At 44.0% G+C, this 20,897-nt stretch overlaps 1 protein-coding gene across 7 annotated transcripts in view; it reads right to left on the bottom strand.

Moving 5' to 3' along the window:
• Positions 1-2,701: 2,701 nt before the first annotated feature.
• REXO1 (RNA exonuclease 1 homolog) overlaps positions 2,702-20,897 on the bottom strand; it is a 94,434-nt gene continuing 76,238 nt past the window's right edge. For 4 of the 7 annotated variants that reach the window (XM_074204677.1, XM_074204681.1, XM_074204682.1 and 1 more), the window contains exons 10-17: positions 19,872-19,985; positions 18,362-18,435; positions 12,301-12,411; positions 10,091-10,206; positions 8,868-9,006; positions 6,117-6,237; positions 5,161-5,680; positions 4,107-5,002 (exon numbers count right to left, since the gene is read on the bottom strand). In XM_074204677.1, the coding sequence (XP_074060778.1) occupies positions 5,592-5,680; positions 6,117-6,237; positions 8,868-9,006; positions 10,091-10,206; positions 12,301-12,411; positions 18,362-18,435; positions 19,872-19,985 (764 nt within the window). In that variant the 3' untranslated portion in view covers positions 4,107-5,002; positions 5,161-5,591. Of the gene's footprint in view, positions 2,867-4,106; positions 5,681-6,116; positions 6,238-8,867; positions 9,007-10,090; positions 10,207-12,300; positions 12,412-18,361; positions 18,436-19,871; positions 19,986-20,897 lie in introns of those variants that run through there. The other 3 variants (XM_074204679.1, XM_074204680.1, XM_074204678.1) reach the window with 3 other exon arrangements.

The following is a 20,897-nucleotide window of genomic DNA, read 5'->3' as shown; positions in this document are numbered from 1 at the left end:
CATAACATGTATGGTTTTTATTTTATTTGGGCTTCAATTGTGCCTAAGAAAGATAAAAATTTTATCTCAGAGTGGTCACACAGGTTGTCATATACAAAAATCACATAAAAACATCACAAGCTTCCTAATTGCTATCATCCATCAGGGTCCATATAAAAGTGGCTGATATCCTCATACCAAAACCAATTGGAACTACTGGCCTAGAAAATACATGAACCTGGCTGGCATCATTCCCTGTGATATGAGAGGGAGTGTGACAGGGCAGCTTAGGTGGCCCAGTGGCAGATAGAATGCCAGGTCATGTCTAGAGTTGAGAAGACTGGAGTTCAAATCCAGTCTCAAAACACTAGTTGTGTGAACCCAAGCAAGTCACTTCACTCTGTCTCAATTTCCTCACCTGTAAAGTGAACTGGAGGAGGCTATGGCAAATTACTTCAGTATCTTGGCCAAGAAAACTCGAAATGGGGTCATAAAGAGTTGGGTACAATTAAAACGACTGAACCACCACCACAATGACATAGTATGTATTAGAGAATTAGCCCTGGGAGTAAAAGGACTTGGGTTTGAAGGCCATCTCCAACACTTACTAGTTGAGTGTCCCTAGAAATAAATACTATTTCTAAGGTGGGTTCAGTCTAGTTCCTTATCTCTCTAAACCATCTTCCCTCTAACTGTATCACTAATAATCTTAAAGCACAAGTCATTACCACACTAGATCTCCTCACCCAAGAAATTTCAGTGGGTCTCTGTGGTCTCCAGGACAAAACCAAATTCAGTCTAACTGGCCTATCAGTTTCTTGTACGAGACATTCCATCTTTGGCCTCCAAGACTCATAGACACAGTCCCCAGGCCAAGAATGCTCTCTCCTTTGTCTTTTGGAATCCCCAGCTCCCTTCCAAGGCTCTGCTCGGGTACCACATTTTAGCCAAGGCCATTCTTGGTCCTCCCTCATCCTATCAGATGTTTTGTATCTTCCACTTTGCCCATAAGCCAGTAGTTTTGAGGGCAGAAACTTTCATTTTCTATCCTCCTCACACTCATCCCTGAGACCTTTTCCAATTCTACAGCAGTAGATAGAGTTGCCCCTAGAATCAGGAAGACCCGAGTTCAAATTTGACTTTTGACACTGTTGGACAAGTCATTTAATTTGATTCACAGTTTCCTCATCTGTTAAGTGGGAATAAGAGCACCTACCTCCCAGGGTTATTCTGAAGCTTAAATGAAATTATTTGCACAGGGACTTAATAAAAGCTTGTTTCTTTCCTTCCTAAATTGAATGCACTAAATGAGGGCGATAATCTTCCACTAACCCAGCTCACAAGGCTGTAATAAAGGCAATGCAGTTTAGCCCTTAAGTGTCCCTGAAATGCAAGCATTTTTTGTTTGTTCAACTTCCTGCCACTCCCCCCAAAAGACTGGCAAGTTGACAGGTTCTACAGCAACCCCTACTTGTCTATCCTCTTGGTCAAGAAAGCACAGTAAAGGGTTTTGTGAATAAGTTCAGCACCTTTTATTAAAAAATAATAATTACAAAAAATGAACAGTGACAATATCTCTATGTACAGTCTCCAATGCTCCCCAGCACTTTAGGACTCTCTCTGTGGGTGCCTGATGCATCACAGAGGCTAGGGCACCAAAGCCGTGCTGGGAAGCCCCTTTAATGACTACCCATTCTGACTCCTGTGGGCTCTGGGCATCCTGGCACACTGAGACCTCCAATCCATCCCAATTTAATATTAAACTGGGAGTTAAGATAGGATTTAGACCTAGGAGTACATCTAGTTCAAATCCCTTGTTTCACAAATTGGGAAACTGAGGCCCAGGGAAGGACAGAAGTCTCTTGGGGGGAGGGGAGGGAGTGTTAGAGGGAAGGAGAAGCCTGGAAAAACTTTGAAAGGTAAATGCTTCAAAGAATTCTCAAAGGAGATGGGGTCAGATGCACTGGGCCCATTCATAAAGCAGAAATATTTGGCCAGGAAGGCTAGAGAAGGTGGGGCACTTAAGCATTCCACTAACAGCAGTGGGCCCCTGAATCAAACTGACAGAGCAGAGCCCTCTGGGGCTAGGGTTTCCTCTCTGAGGAGAACCTGCTCAATTTCTCAACTGGCTACTGGGTGAACGCTGCTAATGGCACCTCCCTGCTTCCCTCCCCCTTACATGCAGCAGTCAAGGAGTAGGGGACTCGCTGCCTAGCATGTCCCAGCTGGCTGCCCCTGCTCTCCCAGCTGAAATAACTGGGGGCCACCTCCTCCACAGGGCCCATTATTATTTCTCTCAGGGGGCCACTTATGGGGAAGAAGTGTCCTTTTCCCCAGGGAAGGAGCCTATGTGAAGCTGGGTGAGAAGGGCACAAATTCTCATCTTCCTATCCTCACTCAAATGGATCCAAGTGGCTTTTGCAGGCCCATGGCACCCCAAACCAACCCTTAAAAGCAGTGAGATATGTTTCTTTACTGTGTTCCTGGAAACCTCTGACAACTATCACCCTACAGAACACTGAGACCCCAAGTGACCAGCTGGAGATGGCTGACAGAAAATCAAGGAAAGTCTACTTAAGCCTCCTGGGAAAGAAGAAAAGTGGGGGGGGGCGGCTGCTTCCTTATTGCTTCCAGGAGGCTAGCCCCACCACTTCCCTGAGGATCCAACAGCTCCAGGTTTCAATTTGTTTCCCAAAAGTTGTGGAAAGAGGGACTCAGTAGCTCCACAGAGATTACAAAGGTTTTATTGTTGACCTTCTCTCTTCCTCCGACCCCCTTGTTTCCTTTAAAGGGAGGCTAAAAAGTTGGCCACGGTCAGCAAGGAAGACCATCTACATCCACTGAAGTGTGGAGGCAGCACTCATACATAAGAAGAAATCAAAAGCCCCTGAAACGAGAAAATGCAGGGGGCTACATTTAAAAAAAAACTCCCTCCCCTATTCTTCTTGAATAGTGTGGCCCCTTACAGTGGTCCTAGCCACTGGAGAGGTTTAGAAATACAGGGGCATAGACCCCCGCTGTCCAAAAACCCAACACATAAAATTCTATCAGGCTATATAATTCACAAAGTAGGCAGCAGATCTCATTGGACATAACCTGAAGATTCAAAATGATGACATTTTCAGGCCAAGCCCAGCTTCCCCCCTCCCAAGGCCACCAGGACATGTGCTCAAAGCAGGGGGTTGGTAGCTATTACTCTTCCCCCACCCCCTTTTTTTAAAGAATTGTGTATCAAAGATACAGAACAGTCATTGGGAAAATAAGATTCGGGGATGTGGCATAGTAGGAGCTGAAGAAGGGTGTCTGATTTTTCTTTAAAAAAATGAAATAGATTTTAGATACCACCCTCCTAAATGAAGAACTCCATCCCCTTACCCACACAGTAATTCCCCAGCACATTAAACAGTCAACCTTGAAACAAACATCCCTCTAGATAATTCAAGTCAATGGGCAAACTGGATCAGATTTACAGTGTTTTGCTTAGAGGACAGTCTTATTTTCCCATATGGTACAGAAGGATACCTGCATCCATCTCTCCTCCTAGGGAGAGGAAGCAATAAAGGATCAATATAAAAGGATCTTAGAATCACATGCTCCATGCTGGAAGGTAGTTCCTGGACAACTCTGGTCCAGAATAGAGTGGCTTTTGTCAAGAATAACACTGACAACACGGGACCAAGGGCCTTGCCAGGCAGGGCCCTAAGTAAGGAGAAAGAATGATTTGAGCCCCTTAGGTTAGCCAGAGCCCATAGGGCTCCATTTAGTCCTCCACATCCCCACCAAATGGAGCCACACAAAGAAATGGGTCACAGCCAATCTCCTGGAGCCTGTGAATCCTGTTTGGTTTTTTTACCCCTTTAAAAAAAAAAAACTCCACAAACACAAATACATGCCCCAAACCCCAGGATTCCTGCACTGTTCCCATGTCTTAGCCAGGCTGAGGAACTTGGTTATCATTAAGGCAAAAGAGGGTTCTTCTCATCTCAGTGCTGGAAGGCGAGGACATGGCTGAACTCCAGGACTTTCTCCCATGGCAAAGGGTCCCTGGCCCATAGAAGTCATTCAAAAGTTGACTCTACATGATTCTAACCTGCTCATTCAGTCACCAATAACATCTGTACAAAAGCTGAAATCTATACAAACATTTATTTTGTTCCAGCTGAGAGGGAAGGGGAAGAAAACTAGGCAGTGGAGAACAGTACCTATACAGCCTTGCTAAAATTTCCCTTAATAAAAACAAACCCCATAAATTCAGTGGAAATAAGAAAAGTTACAAAAGAACAGGCCGATGTTTTCATGTCACTGATTCCAGCGCTTCACCAGACGCTGATGTTCAGGGAAAGGGCCAAGGATGGTACCATAGGCCTCCATCATCGGCTGAGCAAACTGCAAGCTGTGTCTAGGACTCCTGGGTAGCTCCCAGAGCTCAGGGCGGGAATGCCTAATCCCGGTTGGTTCAACTCCATGAAGACACAGAAGGGGAAAAGGCCCCAGCGAAGGGATCAAAGTACCAGAATGCGCCAAAAGACATGCTGTTCAATCCCCCTCCATGGGAGGTGACGCTTTCTCTCCAAGAGGAACAAACCGGGGGAAGGGGCAAGATACAAAACCCAGAACAAGGCTGAGGTCCCTATGCGTGTGACAAGGAAATGGGGTGACTGGGGAAGATGGGATGTGGCATGCTCAGAAGTTCCATACCAGCCAAGGGCTTAGGCCTTCCTTGGGATTCCAGCAGCACAGCCTGCCCCATGAGGGGACAGATGTGTTTAAGACACCAGTGGCTTCTTTCCCCCAAGGACAGTGGCTAGGGGGGAGCATCATGGAGAGCTGCCTCACTCGATGTTGGCTTCAAGGGAATGTGACCTGTGCCCTCTAGGAAACGTCATCCTGCTGGTATCCTGCTCTTTCCCTCAGGAACTGGACAGGGCCCTGTCAGATTCTCTTCCAACCATCCACCAGCCCCAAGGGTAGCGCAGCACCAGATCCTTGCAGCGGCAGGCAGGCAGACAGATGCTGTGCAATTCTTCAGGTTTAAATTAAAAATGATAAAAATAATAATAAAAAATAATAACCCTATTCCCCCCTCCTAAATAAACCCAGTAACTACATATACCCCTCCCCTGCCCACCCAACCCTCCCCTCCCCTTAACATCATGTAAAAAGAAACAGTACTTTGCAGACCTGATCAAACTGCCTCTGGGGCAGAGAATTAGGACCTAGTTCTGGGTGTGCAGCTCAACATGACCTTGTGGGACCGGAAAGGCAAGAATCAGAAATGCTCATCTGATGGAAACAAGAGGTACAGGAGCCGAGGATGCCAGTCCCTTGTGCTGAGCTGGCACAAGTCTCTAGATTCCACGAGTACCCCAAAGTGCACAGACACACCAGAGTAAAGCATGCTGCTGGGCTGGGGCTAAGGGGGGAGCAGGGGCAGGGAGGGGAGGAGGGAAGGGCAGGGGTGGGCAGGGGAGGCTCTTGTTTGCAAGGTGAACAGTGTTAACTCTGAGGATTTATTGCACTGCTTTGGAAGTGAGGGGACTTGGGTGGTGTTGGAGGGGATGGGAGATAGAGAGGGTTAAGGAGGAAGGGAAAGGGAAGGGAGGAGAGAGGAGTCATCGCTTGACTTTTGAGTCTTCTTTGATTTTCCAAATCATCAGTTCCATGCAAGAACTGGCATCTTCACTTGAATCATGGCCTTCCACTATGGGAAGAAAGGGGAGAGGGAGGTCAGTGACTACTATAGACCTGAAAATCAACTCAAATGGATGGACCAGCAGAGTGAGAAAGGACAATAGAGACCACCTGGTCTATCCCAACTGAAGCCCAGAAATGGGAGAGATTTAGCCAGGCCACACAGCTTCTGCAGCAAGCCCCCTGCCCAATGTAACTCTGGCCCCTGGACATCCCAACTAGCCTATACAAGGCAGGACCTACTGTCACCCAAATCAGCTTTAAACCATTCACTGGGGGAAAAAAAAGTTATGTGATTTAGAGGCAGAAGAAAGGGGCTTTCGAGATCTAGTCCAACCCTGTGATTTTACAGATGGGGGTGCTGGTCAAGGGGCCATCTAATGACTATACCCTATTGCTCTGCTGGAACTAGAGGAAGGGAAGGATGACACAGTGTGACATCTCACCATTGTCCTGGATAATGCGCTTGAGGTAGTCGGCCATCAGTGTCCGCAGAGCCCTCTTGTAGGGGAGCCCAAGGCGGTGAGGGAAGACCACTGATGTGTCCACTACTGTGGTGTGAATAAGCTAAAGGAAAGAGGGAGAAAACAGGAATAAAGTTCCTAAGTGACTGTGTGTGTGTGTGTGTGTGTGTGTGTGTCCATGTGTAAATTTGTTTTCTAGAGTCCAAATCATTTAGTCCCAATTCACCTGAATCAGCCCAGTTCCAATATGGAATCCTTCTGAAATAACACACCAAACAAAAGCTCCCACCAAACCAGTTCCTGAAGGAGCCAATTTGAGGGTTAAGGACCCAACCCCACTACCCACAGAGGCCTCTCCCTCCTTAATGATGCCTACAGTCCATGAAGAGCCCCCAAACAGAAGCAGGAGGTAAGCCCTTTAGCAAGAGCTAAAAAAACCTTTTGAACAACAAAACAATACCACCCCTCAACCCCACCCCACACCCCCAACATTCCACTGTTCTTTTTCCTGAAGGGTGGGTGGGACATATTAAACCAAAAAAACCGGCCCAGATGCCAACCAAAGAGCTAAGTGGGGACAAACTGTTAGCTTCCTGAAGTAAGGTTCTTTTAGAAAGCAAAGCATCAAGTTTGTCTTTTTTGTTTTGTTTTGTTTATACCAAGTGAGACTGAATGTTTTAATTCCAATGCCTTGGTGGCTGACTGGAGCTTTAGGCTAAGAACCAGCAGATTCAAAATGGGCAATCACAAAGTAGTGGGTGAGGAAGATGGGAGGTGTGCGTCACCATAATGGGAACAAAGAAGAACTCAAGTGGGGAGAAGTGGAAAAGGATAAAGGAAAAATCCAACTTCTCATATCCTCAGGGGAGAAAAAAACCGGAAGACTCCCTTCAAGCAAAAGAGCCAAACTCCCATTTCTAAAGTGCTTTAGGGGTCTCAATTCCTCTGAGAGATCTGAGAAGACTAAGGGGTCTTAAGAGATCATCTAGTCCAATCCCCAGAATGAAATAAGGAAACTGAGGTCCAGGGTTATTAAGGAACAAAACTTATGTGGTAGAACTAGGTTTTGATATAGCACTTCTCTCTCCAAATCTGGTGCTTTTTTTTGTGTGTGCAATGTCATGGCTGCAGAGTGGTAACATCTATCCCTCTATCAACTGCGCAGAGCTACTATACTCATTTTACCAGAATGTCTAAGGTCAGAGTTAAGATGGCTGCAGTAAAATGAAATCAGTTACTACAATTTCTTATTAAATCCTCCTTACATGTTTCAAAAACACTTTTGCAGATGTTGAGGAGTGGTGTGCCTGGCCTGCCTTCACAATCAATAGCCTCTTGTTTAGGACAGCTTCCCACACAGGACTTGTCTCCTTCCTAAGCCCCAGGAATCCTATTCACTTGCTGACTATGGGACATTGCAAGGTGCATGTTCCATAGGCACTCTCAAATCCAACATGTCCAAAACAGAATTATAGTTTCCCTCTAAGCCCATTCCCCTTCCAAAATTCTCATTTTTTTTTGTTCAGGGTTCCCTCATTCTTCCTGTCACTCAAGTCCCTGTCAATGCCTACAGCCAACTTAGTTGCCATACCTCCTATCTCTATCCCCATAACATTTCTGACATGTTTCCCTTCTCTTCCTTCACAAAGTCCCCAACTTAGGCCAGGGCCTTAGCACTACTGGTTTGGATGGATACTATAATGACCAAATCCTAACAAGTCTCTAATCTGTCTTTAAAATAAGTTACCAGAGTGATTTTTCCGAAAGTTCAGTTCTCACTAAATCATTCACCTGCTCAACAAACTCCAATAGCGCTCTATCAGATGAAATACTAATGAAATATCAACCAAGATGAAAAGGAAATTTGTTTAAATTTAAATACTTTCACAACTTGGTCCCAACATATCTTTCCAGGCTTACACATACAAACACACACGTTTTTGCATATATAAATGTGTGTATACATTTATAAGGAGACAAAGGAAATGAGAGCCAGGGAGCCTGCTGTGCCTGTATTTCTTTATCTCTATATCTCCTGCTTCACAATTCCAGACCCACCCCCCCCTTCCCACACCAAGGTCCAGCTGGGTCCAAAACTAGGTTCTGCAAACACAAGACAAAACAAAAGACAAATGGATGAATTCCTTAGTAACAGGTTAGGGCTTTTGTTCCCGACTAAAGAGAACAGAAGTCAATTTCCTTGCTGGTCATGGTAACTTTATAGTAACTTTACAAACCTGGTAGTAGAGTTCCAAAAAGATAACTCCTAAGGGAAGCTAGAAAGGAAGTCCCAGTTTCCCTGGGATTCTTTTGGCCTGGTTTCTAGAGCTTTGTCCCCAAAAAACATTTCCAGAGAATTTTTAGAGTTGCAGAAGACTAAGTATTTGAAAAGACTGGGGTTGAAAGCAAGTTTCCCTGATAGGTGGGCATCCAACCCACTTGTGGAGCCACACAGAACAAGTCTATTCCCTCTACCTATTATGGTCCTTCAAATAAAATTGAAGGCAGTGACTATGCCCCACCCCAACCCCAGTCCGACCCAGTCCTTTTTTTCTGTTCACTAGGTGAAATATTCTTCCCCACCCCAAAGGAGAAATGTCTAAACTTCTTTCCAAAGAGGCAGTAACCTTGGCTCAGTCACAAGTCTTTCACTTTAGAAACTAATCCAGGTAGTTGTCAAGGATGGGGTATGTGGAATAGGGTGGGGAGAGGAAGTGAGGGGTAGATTCCTACCTTGAGAGCAAATAAATCACTTTCTAAGCTGTGTCCTATCAAGATGGTGTCTGAACTGAACATGTTCAACAACACTGCCTGGACATCTCGAAGGGTTATACACGCGTTCTGTAGGTCTTCTTCTGTCACTCCAGAAAACCTGCATGGAGAGGCAGAGGCAAAGAGGTGAAAGGAATGTATCTCAACAAACTTCCCAGGAGCCAGGGCTGGAGGGAGTTCCCAAAGATCATGGAGATCAACCTATACTCAAACAAGAATGCACCTGGACAGATTTGCTTTCACCTAGCCTACAGAACAACTCAAGTGGACAGTTCCTTGTCCTCAATCTCTGCAAACCCTGTAACAAGCCTTCCAAAATCTCTGCCTGTGAGGTCCAGTCTGGAAGACAAGTGGGCTCTTCCTCAGACTTGCTATTATCACATCCTTGGTAAGCATACCTATCTATATACCTCACTATCCCTCCCCCCCCCACCCCCCCCCCCCCACCCCCCCCCCCCCCACCCGCAAGAAAAATTGAAGCTCCTTGAGGACTGGTCCATGTCCTGTATTCACTTTGTAATACTCAGGACAAGGCTTTCCACGCAGCAGGCACTTAATACATGCTTATTGAACCAAATCATGGTGGCATGCCAGTTGCAGCCTTGAAGGTTTACATGCTAGTTTCTATGTCATAGTTAGACAGGTATTAAGAGCTGAACTGAACTATCTCAGTAACATCAATGTGAAAATTCAGTGAAGATGAAGGAGGAGGAGGGAGGCTAGCAAGGCAAAGAAAAATTTCATAGACAGGAAAGGACTCAAGTCAAGCCTTTAAGGATGAATTGCCTTTTGAGAGGTCAAAAGGAGGATGAAAGGCATTCCAAGTCAGGGGTACACAATGACGGGATGGGGGTTGAACAAGATGCATATGTTGACAATGAATTCATCCAGATCAGGAAGAAACTTAAGGAGGACGCCTAGTCAGATGGCAGTGGGTCTCAGAAAGTAAGCAATGTCCCAGACAACAAACAGGGAGTCACTATCTTTCTAAAAGGAGAAGATAAATGAAAGATCAGCAAAGAAACAGCCTGTACCACTCCCAAAAAGACTCTTACCTCCCCAAATCCTATGTTCCCATCAGTGAAATTAGCAGAGAATCCAAAAGGATCATTGAGCAATAAGAAACTGGGCTGATTCTGTCTGCCAGAGCACCTCTGAAACAGCAGGCAAAAGTCCTCACTTACCTGGTGTTGTAATCCACAACTTTGTTGTCTGGTTTCACAAATGTGTCATAGACAACTTTCAGATCAGAGTTGATCACAGTTATTCTCGTTAGTTCCAGGCCTTGTTTGGTGTAACACTAAAAGGGAAGCAAACACACAGAGAAGGGTTCAAATGTGACAATTTAGTTTGACACAAGTCAGGTGTGTAAACAGCTTCTTATGATCCAGGGTCTCACCAGATTTTTAGAAAGATTTTATTTTAAGTTTTACAATTTTTCCCCTAATCCTACTCCCCCCCGCCCAGAAGGTAGTCTGTTAGTATAAGAGATAGCAAAATTACATAAGATAAGTTGTTTTTTTTTTTAAATTAAAGCTAACAGTCTTTGGTCTTTGTTCAAACTCCACAGTTCTTTCTCTGGCTACAGATGGTATTTTCCATTGCAGACAGCTCCAAAATATCCCTGATTGTTGCACTGATGGAATGAGCAAGTCCATCAAAGCTGATCATCAGCCCCTGTTGCTGTTAGGATGCACTATTTTTTTCTGGTTCTGCTCATCTTGCCCAGCATCAGTTCATGCAAATCTCTCCAGGCTTCCCTGAATTCCCATCCCTCCTAGTTTCTAATAGAATAGTGTTCCATGACATACATATACCATAGTTTGTTAAGCCATTCTCCAAATGAAGGATATTTACTTAATTACCAATTCTTTGCCACCATAAACAGGGCTGCTATGAATATTTTTGTACAATTCTCACCAGATTTTTAACAAGACACTCTTCAGTACAAAACCTTAGAAACAAAACAGGAATTCTGGTCAGACTGTTGGCTTCCTTCCACCCCTCTGCTCCTAAAACTATTCTAAGTCCCAAGAAATATTTTTCCTCAATCAAAGAAAAGGGAATTGATATAGGGCATTCCTAGGATGCATCTTGAACTACTTATAGATAAAGATATAGCATAGGGGCAGCTAGGTGGCACAGTGGATAAAGCACCGGCCCTGGAGTCAGAAGTACCTGGGTTCAAATCTGGTCTCAGACACTTAATAATTACCTAGCTGTGTGGCCTTGGGTAAGCCACTTAACCCCATTTGCCTTGCAAAAAAAAAAAAACAAACCTAAAAAAAATAAAGATATAGCATAAATGAGCAACACTTTTCAGTGATGGATTATGGCAGCCAAAGTTTAAAGCAGGGGTAGAAGAAGACCTTTTCTTTGGACAGTCATTGTGATCCCAAATTAGAATGAAATGAGGACTACACACTATTTAAAGAAAACAAATTAAGGGCTTGGCCCCAGAAGTGAAGGAATCTCAAATCTATCCTTCAAAAGGAGTCAGTAAACCTTTGAGGAAAGACTATGAATTCTGATCATTATCACTGGAGATCAAGGAACAAAACTTTGTTTAATAAAAAACATTTTTTAAAATGTACTTTTATGCCAAAGATCAGAAAGACCAGGAAGTAGGAGTGGCCAGAGAAAGGAATAAGGCAAATATCATAAGGAAAGAAATGCAGAGAGAGATATCCATAGGAAAAACAGTGAACAAAGAGGCAAGAGAGCAATCTCATACTTTTATTTTTCTTCCTTAAGGATATGATTTCTCTCTCATCACATTCAACTTAGATCAATGTATACCATGGAAACAATGTAAAGGCTAACAGACTGCCTTCTGTGGGGGTGGGGGGGGGGGGTGGTGGGGGAGGGAAGCAAGAGTAGGGGAAAAATCGTAAAACTCAAAATAAAATCTTTAATTTAAAAAAAAAAAAGAGGCAAGAGAGGAAAGAGAAGTAGATGAAAAAGAAAAAGCCTGAAAGACTCCAAAAGTTCTGAAGTCATAAGTAATAAATTTGGAATTCCATGTATTATCCAAAATAATTTTAATTTTAAATACTGATTAACTAATTAGCTTAATGCTCCTGGCCTGGCTTTCCTTTATCCAGAAACATTTCAGGGCTTCATGGCAACTTACTAGAAAGAAAATTAAACCCTGAATACCAGGCAGTTACCAAAACTCCTCATATTACCCCTAGCTTGGTGAAGTCTCCTGAGGTTCAGAGACCATGTCACCCTGTTTGAAGGACACTACTGTTCTTTGGTGTAGCAGGGGAAGGACAGGATAGGATAAGATAAGACAGACCAGGTAACACTGGCTATACCAAGGTACCATGGACAAAACAGTGCTCACAGCTACTGGGATAGGGCAACACCAGTCATGCACCCAAGGTCTTACCATCTCACAGTCAAGGGCGTATATTCCTGGATATCCATCTGTAGAAGGAAGCTTTTCAAAGGTTTTCACAAACCCTTCAAGGTTGTCTTTGCGGCCATCTTGCACATGTTGCTATAAAGGAGACAGATCAGAGAGGCACTGAGATGAAGAACATGAGCATGGCCACAAAGACCTTTTTTCTGGAAAAGACTGCTAAAAGTCAGTGGTCTAGAGGCAGCTGGGTGGCACAGTGAATAAAGCACCAACCCTGGAATCAAGAGGACATGGGTTCAAACCTGGCCTCAGACTTAGCTGTGTGACCTTGGGCAAGTCACTTAACTCCAAGGCCTTGCAAAAAAAAGTCAGTGGTCTACAAAACACTTGACGTCAGTTGGGCATGGCAAGGACCTAAGGAAGTTGGAGCAGACAAATGGTCTCTCAGGGCCTTCCTGGCTTTGATATTCAGAGTTCCATACACTATAGCATCCATACTCTTTGGGATCAAAATCAAGTCTCTACATAAGGACTCCCAAGGCTACATATTGACTTAGAAAACCACATAATAACATTACTTACGTTTTAGGTATAGTTTTACTTATTTTACAAAATATTTCCTAGAGATGTTTTGATTGGATTTAGGAAGTACTATGGGTTTCGTGTTGGACATCTCAAAGTAAAGGTGGATTCTCCTATCTCTAGGTGATTTGAGGTTTAACAAAGCACTTTCTCACCAAAATCCAGCAAGGTAGACAGGGCATCACATTACTTCCCAATTTTACAAACTGGGAAACAGAAGCTTAGAAAGGTTAACATGCCTAGAATCCCACTTCTGGTTAGATTAGCACAAGGATTCAAACCCACTTATCTCCTCATCCCAAAACTGGTCCATAGAATTCAAACTGAGGCTCTCCTAGATCTGACATCATGCAGTAAGAGTCAGGGACTGGCATTCAGGATGTGTATGTGAATTTTGTGTACATACATGCACACACACCCTCACCTTTCCCCCATCTCACTGCCACCTCATAGAATTCCTCATTTCCTCCAAGACTCTGCTCAAGGAACACCTTCTATATGGTTGATCCCTTCCTGCCTCCCTAGCCCACAACTCTGCCTTTATCTGATGTGTGTTCTGGCTACATCTGTGTGAAGGTGGGTAGTGTGGCAAATGTAGCCTCTTCCTGAGCCTGGACCTAAGACGAATCGTGGACTTGCTTTAGCAAAGGAAAATTTCTCACTAGAAGTTAACTCCACCAACGACAGTCCCTGGGGCAGTACCATCACTTTACAGAGGCTAGCCTGCATGCTCACTGAGGGCTCAATTCTGCTTCTGTCTCTGCACACCCAGCATACTGCATGTGCTTCAAAGACACTCATTTTAGTCCAGTGATGGTTCCCCCTATGCTGGGTAGGGTCTACAGCCTAACCGACTCTTTGGGCAGATGTAACTAGTCTTTGGATGCCTGCCTGAGGCTGGCCAAAGAACACAGGTAAGGTGAGAAGCCCACACTGGCCACAGCTCCATGGCGTTCTTACCCATAATACTTTCTAAAGGATGAGCGAACAATAGGAATGCTTGTTGGTAATCAACAAAGATTTGATCTGCATGACTAATTCTTATTCCCACAACCGGAAAACAATGCTCTCCGTGGACATGATAGAAATGCTTGAGTCACGTGGAGAAACAGCAAATCTTTTGTAAAGCCCTTTTACTTGTTCCCTCCCCAAAAAAGTTTCAGCTGTGTGGTCATAGAATCTTAGTAGAGCTAGAATGGGGCTTAGAGACCATTGAGTCAAAGCCCTTCACTTTACACATGAAGAAATGCCCAGAAGGGTTATGTGACCTATTCAAGGACACACAGCAGATAAGTGGCTACTAGGACCACCTGGCTGCACCAAAGCCCACAGTAATGAGTATTTTCAGGCAATCTTCCAAGTACAGACTGGGATCTTCTTGGCTTCCAAACTCAGACCAGATTGGGAATATTCAAGGGGAGCACAGCCAATGATCTTCTCTAGGCCCTACAAATCATCACTGAGGAGCTGGGACTGGAAACAGCTAAGTCAGGCAGCTGCCAAGTGCACAGCTTGGAACAATTTTAAATGAGAAATTTTTTTTTAGAAATATATTTTGGGCAGCTAGGTGGTACAGTGGATAGAGCACCAGCCCTGGATTCAGGAGGACCTGAGTTCAAATCTGACCTCAGACACTTAATAATTACCTAGCTGTGTGACCTTGGGCAAGCCACTTAACCCCATTGCCTTGTAAAAACCAAAAAAGAAAATATGAATGTTTTAATACCAAAAATTCAAGTCTCTGCTGGACAAAGAGGTCTATTTTGTGATAGTGACCAGGAAGACAAGAATTCTGCTCTCCTCAGCCATGGTCAGATTCCATCTGGAATATTCTGTTCTGAAAAGACATTTTACATAGATAGGGATGGGCTAGAGATTATCCCCATTGAAGATGAGATGAAGGAATCAGGGAAATGGAGAGGCAGCCTTGAAAATTAATAATTAGAGCCACCCCTAAATGAAATAAGTGCTGCTCAGTCCAGTGTAATCTAGTCTCAGGCAGAAGGAAGACTGATAGCCTAGAGACCAACCAGAGGGTCCTGCAGCAGGAAGCAATGTGAGGGCAAAGGGGACTTATGAGGATTGAACCCACCAAGAGCATGAAGAGAAAGATCTAGCAGCACTGAAGAACAAATGGAGGCCTATTCTCAGAGCCTGGAAACAAAGCTAGATCTAACTGGGCTCACCCGAAGCTGGTGCTCCTCCCCAGCTGTCCTCCCCACCCCTCCCCTCTTTCAGGCACGAAGGACTCTCCTCCCTCCTAGATCTAGGCTCTTCCCATCCTGTTAAGAGTCTGCTCTGGCTTCTTTTTGTGTCCTTCCCCTAATTCCAACCTTTCCCTAAGAATAGGGTGTGCCATCAATCACATGGAACTTATGTTGTAAACACATATGTAAATTGTGCCCTGATTCTTCATAGTAAAAGATAAAAAAAAGTTTGAGAATCACTGCATCTCTCCATATTCTAGTCCTCCTTCAAGGAACAACTCAGGTCCTATGTCCTCTTGGAACTCCCTGGCCTCCTTGAGTTCATTCCTCTGTTCCTGTGGCCTTCTCCATCTGCAGCACACACTTCACCCCACTCTCATCATCATGGTGATAACACACTTTCACTCCCACCCCCAATTAGACTGCTGGTGCTTAAAGGATCCAAAAAAAGGGTTCGAGCCCATCCTTTTTATTTCACAAAAAGGAAATGAAGGTCCTGAAAAGGGATATGGTTTGCAACCTGACAGAGCTCTGACTCCTCACTGTTGTCATGGATGTTATTCTTTATTCCTTCCCACAACTAACTCCCTGGTCTGATATGCCATTTAAAGCATTTAGTCAGGTGGCCTAAATTTTAATCTCAACTCTGCTGGTTACTATCCATCCTAAATAAATCCTTCTTCTCTTAGAGCCTGTTTCCTCTTTTCAGATGGAGAGTTTGAATTAAAAGATCTCATTCAGTTGTATCACTTTGATATTTCTTTGAAGCAAATCCTGTGGATTTCATTTGTTCCCTAGCAAAGTAACCACAAAAAGTGCCAGAGTTCACCAATCACCTGAACCCCATCACAAGGAGTGACTAGCCAGCCACAAAACCAGTACCCAATACTGTTCTGCCCCCAAGCCTGGCACACCCTGGCTTCATGGTAGGTATCCAAGCTCAAGCTCTGCTTATGAATATCTTGTCACCAGACAAAAGCAGAAGGTGGATATACCATACATGAACCACTAGAGTTCAAAAAGGTTTGGCTCCCAGAGCATCTAGGACACTGAGCAAAAATGACCCTTCAATTATATAACAATAATTTTATAATATTAACTAATTAAGAATTATTATATAATCATTATGTAACAATAAGTATCCTTTCAGTGTCCAGCTGGCATATGAGCTAGCATAAAATAAGGAGGAAACCATAATCTGTTCTGACAATTGAGGAACCACACAAAACAAGTGGCAGGAAACTTAATCTCCTGCATTTTGCCCTGAGGGTGCTTTAGTCTTAGAAGAAAGTTGAAGAAAATTTCATCCACATTGGGGGGAGCAAAACACCCCTCTCTAGTCCCTTCATATTAAAAACTTCTATCAGTAGACTATTTCAGAACTCTTTCCTAAAGTTCCTTATTGACTGGGGGAAGAGACTTGGATGAGAAACCTGTCTCTGCCACTTTCTCATCTGTGACCTAGGCAAGCCACCTCTGCTCTTTGGGTCTATTTCCTGAGGAGCTGAATGATATGTTCTCTGTAGTTTGAAGATTCTAGTATTCTATGATCAGTGTTTTCTGGTTTTGGGCCTCTAAACAAATAGGTTTTCTGATGGCTAGACCCACCAAAACCATGAAAAGAAAATCACTATGCGCTGAAGGAAAAATGACTCTCAGAGCCAGGGAACAATGCTAGGAGCAGTTGAGCTCAAATCACTACAATCACTAACTACCACTCCTCCCAGCTGTCCCCAACCTGGTTCCAGTCATGATAGATTCTTCTTCTTCCTAGATTTGGGATCTTCAAGGGATCATGGAAAGAGTACTTTTGAAAAACTACACCAGACCAAAGCTCTGTAGTTCTCCCTCCTTGGTAAGGCTCCTGAAAGAGAAGGCTGGCAAAACTCATCTCTGCCCTCTGTTGCTGACAACTGGGAATGGTCTCATCAGCTTCTACAAACACCACTGGGGTTGGTGCAGTGGAAAAGTTGAAGTGAGGGAGGACAACAAGGTAGCTAGTAGAAGCTCAGTTGCTCTCTTGGTATGACCTTAGGCAGGCTATTTTTTAAACATTTGGCTCTCTTTTAAATGATCTTCCTGCTCTGACATCCTATGTTTTCTCTTAGGGCTGAGGATTCCAAAGAAATTACACTGGAAGTGAGGGGGTAGTCTACCGATAAGCAGGTTCAAATGCCCAAGGTCCTCCTCCCCCTCAAAAGTGCTCTGAGGACTTCTACAAAGATTGATAGTAGAATCCTCCCTTCTACCAGACTCTGGCTGGCTCCCAGACTCCCAGACTTGTCCTAAATGGGTGACAGAATTCCATAAAGACTTGGAAGCATACCTAGCTGTGTGGCCTTGGGCAAGCCACTTAACCCCATTGCCTTGCAAAAACCTTAAAAAAAAAAAAAAGATCTCAACTCCAAGGACACTTTTTCCCTTACCCACTCTCAGATCTCAGACTAATCTCCTATCACACTGATTTTAGTCCTATTTTTAAAGTGGGGAAAACTAAAGCACAGCATGCTAGTGAACAGTCTAACAACAAGCTACAGCACAGACAACCCAGGTCTTCTGACTTCCAGTATGTTTTTACCAGCTATTTTTTCTAATTTTCCACATTATTTTTCTATATATAAAGTTAAAAAGTTAAGACTTTTGTTGGTTTCCAATTCCTCACTGAGACAATTGTGTCCTTATTATAATTTCAATATTCTAGGTTTTCCCAGGAATTCAAGTCAAGCAAGCTCAATGTCTTGCCTTCTCTATAAAATGTTCTTCTCTAGTAAATGACAGGCCCAAAACAAGTGTTCTGAAGACAGCAACTCACCCCTCAACAATTTTTTTTAGGGTGTTTTTTTTTTGCAAGGTAAACAGGGTTAAGTGGCTTGCCCAAGGCCACACAGCTAGGTAATTATTAAGTGTCTGAGACCAGATTTGAACCCAGGTACTCCTGACTCCAGGGCCAGTGCTTTATCCACTATGCCACCTAGCTGCCCCCCCCCCCAAAAAATTTTCAAAGGAAAGAAAACCGAACCATTCATCAAGGCAGCTCTTTTCATTTCAGTTCAGCTGCTGTGGTTTTTAAGGTTTTTCCTGAGATCTACCTGAAATCTGGCTCTGGAACCTGCTCCCTCTGAGGCCAAGTAGAACAAGTACTCTTCCAACCTTGAGGTTTTTTTTTCTTTCCCAACATTGCCATCCTGCTCCCACTCCCAACCCCAGGCTTCTCTTCTCTAGGTTCAAGAATGCAAGAATCTGCCTCCTTCTCCCATATTCTGAGTTCCCCAGGAGACCTACTCCTGTTTAGCACTTACCTTAGCAACCTGACACCCAACAGAACCAACAGCTCCTGAACAGCAACTATACTGGGTTTCCCATCCACCAGCCACTAAAACAGTCAAAGGGAAAGAGAGCAAGAAAATGTGGTCAGGAAGGAAGATCTCAAGAAATCCATCCCCAGGGGAGCAGTAATTGGCATTCAGGGGCAGGTATGACAGGGAAGAAGGGATCAGGTAAGAAGCCAGGCCTTGGAGATGCTGTGGCCCTGTGTGGCAGAGAAGGCTGCTAAGCACGCTTACGGTGGTGTTGGCAGGAGCTATCTCCTGGGCGCCTAGCAAGGCACCATGGGTCAAGGGAACCTCACTAAATTGATAGGCTGTCAAGAGTTTAGAGCCAATTAGAAGGACTGATTTAATTAAACAGAGCCAATGGTGATGTCTTTGCAGATTAATGTTTTCATCTGTCGGGTGATCATCATGGCCATTACACACTATGAATCAAGTGGAGTTTCAGAATGAGCAGGGCATGAGGACAGGTCCTCCTCATCTACTGTTGCCATTCTTAAATCCAGCAGAAGACAAGTTAACCCTGGGGGATCATGGATGCTGGAACCATTATAGGAACCCTGAAAGTAGCTCAACCTCTTCATCTTCTTGGTCAAGATGCTGAAGCTCAGAAAGGAGAAGGGATTTACCCAGAGTTCCCCTTCCTGTTAAGTGGCAAAGCTGGGAATGGAATCCGGCCCCATGACTTTTAGTCCACTGGGATTTCTGTTCTATTTAAGAGGCTCAGCAGAAGATGTACAATGATAGTTGGGTCAACTATTTCTGCCATATCCTATCAAAAAGATAAGCAACATTGACTCTGGACTTGTCACTGGAAAAATAGGGGCATCCTGCCTTGCTCCAAGCAACTCCTAAGGGCACCAGCACACAGATCCATTGCCTTTAAAAGCAAATGATTCCTTCAAACCATTTGTCTAGGGAGGGGCTCCAGTTTCAAGGCATTTATTCCCCTAATTCAGCAATATCACAGGTCTGCTTCAGTTCTGCTCCTTCAAGGAAAGACCTTCTCTAGGTCACAGTTTGGTCCTTCATAAAATGAAGGGGTTATACTACATCAGTGATGTTAAAATTAAATAAAAATAAAAACAAGGGCTCTCAAACCATATTTTTTTTATCTTGTTAATTATTTCCCACTGATACTTTAATCTGATTCAAGCAAAACTTGAGCATTGTGGCTCACATATTTGACAGTGCTTTGAAAGGTCTTTGCCATGTTTATAATTTAGAAGCCCAATTGTTTCTCTACGGTTTGAGTTGAGGTAGCACCATCTTGTGGATGTTCTGGGGATGGCTCCATAGCCATGTTCCCTGGAAAAGGCAGTCGTATTAGAAGCTCCTTTGTCCATTTTTTCCTTTGTGGGAGAGACTTGAGTGTCCAGTTGTAAATAGAGGCAAATCTCAAAACTGTGGCTATGCTTTCTACTCTCTCAGCTACTCCCTTATTCAATCCCACCATCAGGAACCAGAGTAAGGTACTAACCTCTCTGTCGACGCAGCCTTCCCCAATGATGGCAGCACTCCTCCTTCCGGATACAATTGCCGGTGGGCGAGACTAGATACTCAGTGCCACAGCGACAGCAAATTCGGCAGGATGCTGCAAAGAGAAAAAGAGATGGGATAGGGGAAGAAGAAAGAGAGTCCTGGCGCAAGTCCTCTTACCAGTCTCATCACTTCCCCATCATTGCAGAGGTCCATGGAGTCCCAAGGGATCTTTTCCAAAGTGGGCTAAGGGAATTTCTAGGAACACAGGTGGGGAATACCAAAGACTCAAAAGAAAAAAGAAATGAAGTTACAGAAGGCCAAAAAAAATTCTATTTTTTTGGGGGGAGGGATGTTTGCAAGGCAATGGGGTTAAGTGACTTACCTAAAGTCACATAGCTAGGTAATTATTAAATTACTCAGGTCCTCCTGACTCCAGGGCTGGTACTCTATCCATTGTACCACCGAGCTGCCCCCCAAAACAGAATGGAACTACTACAGAGACTTTAAATGATACAAATAAGGATTTAAGACATTAAAAGCTAAAAGGAAAGAGACAAGAAACAGTCAAAGTAAGGTCTACTCATTTCACATTTTCTTTCTATCAATCTAACATTGGAATGGGATAAAATGGTGGGATGCCCTGAGACCTAAAGCACTTGAAGGGATGAAAAATGGAGTGATTACACTCTAAATCCATAGTACTGTTCTCCCAAAGTTGGCTCAGGGTATCTAAAAAAACTGACCTCCCTCTGCAACCTCTCCCCCACTTGTCACTTTTCTCCTGAACTGTAACAGCTTATCTTGTCTGAACAGTTTTCCCCTAATCAATACTGGGAAAGTGACATCTGGCTGGGATTATCTATCCATGCTAAAGGTGCAAATCCCAGGTGCCAGAAGTCAGGGTGAACCTTAAGGCATTGGGGACCCTTTCCTTCACAGAGCTTGTCACAGAGTGAGAGAGCTGTCACTTGTGAGTACTTCAGTGATTAAGATTATAGGATCTCTAAACTCACCACTCAGTTGT

This window comes from Macrotis lagotis, chromosome X (assembly GCF_037893015.1).
Source record: "Macrotis lagotis isolate mMagLag1 chromosome X, bilby.v1.9.chrom.fasta, whole genome shotgun sequence".
In the NCBI taxonomy this organism is placed as follows: Eukaryota; Metazoa; Chordata; class Mammalia; order Peramelemorphia; family Peramelidae; genus Macrotis; species Macrotis lagotis.
The sequence above is the reverse complement of the archived record's forward strand: the minus strand, read 5'-3'. Positions and strand labels throughout refer to the sequence as shown.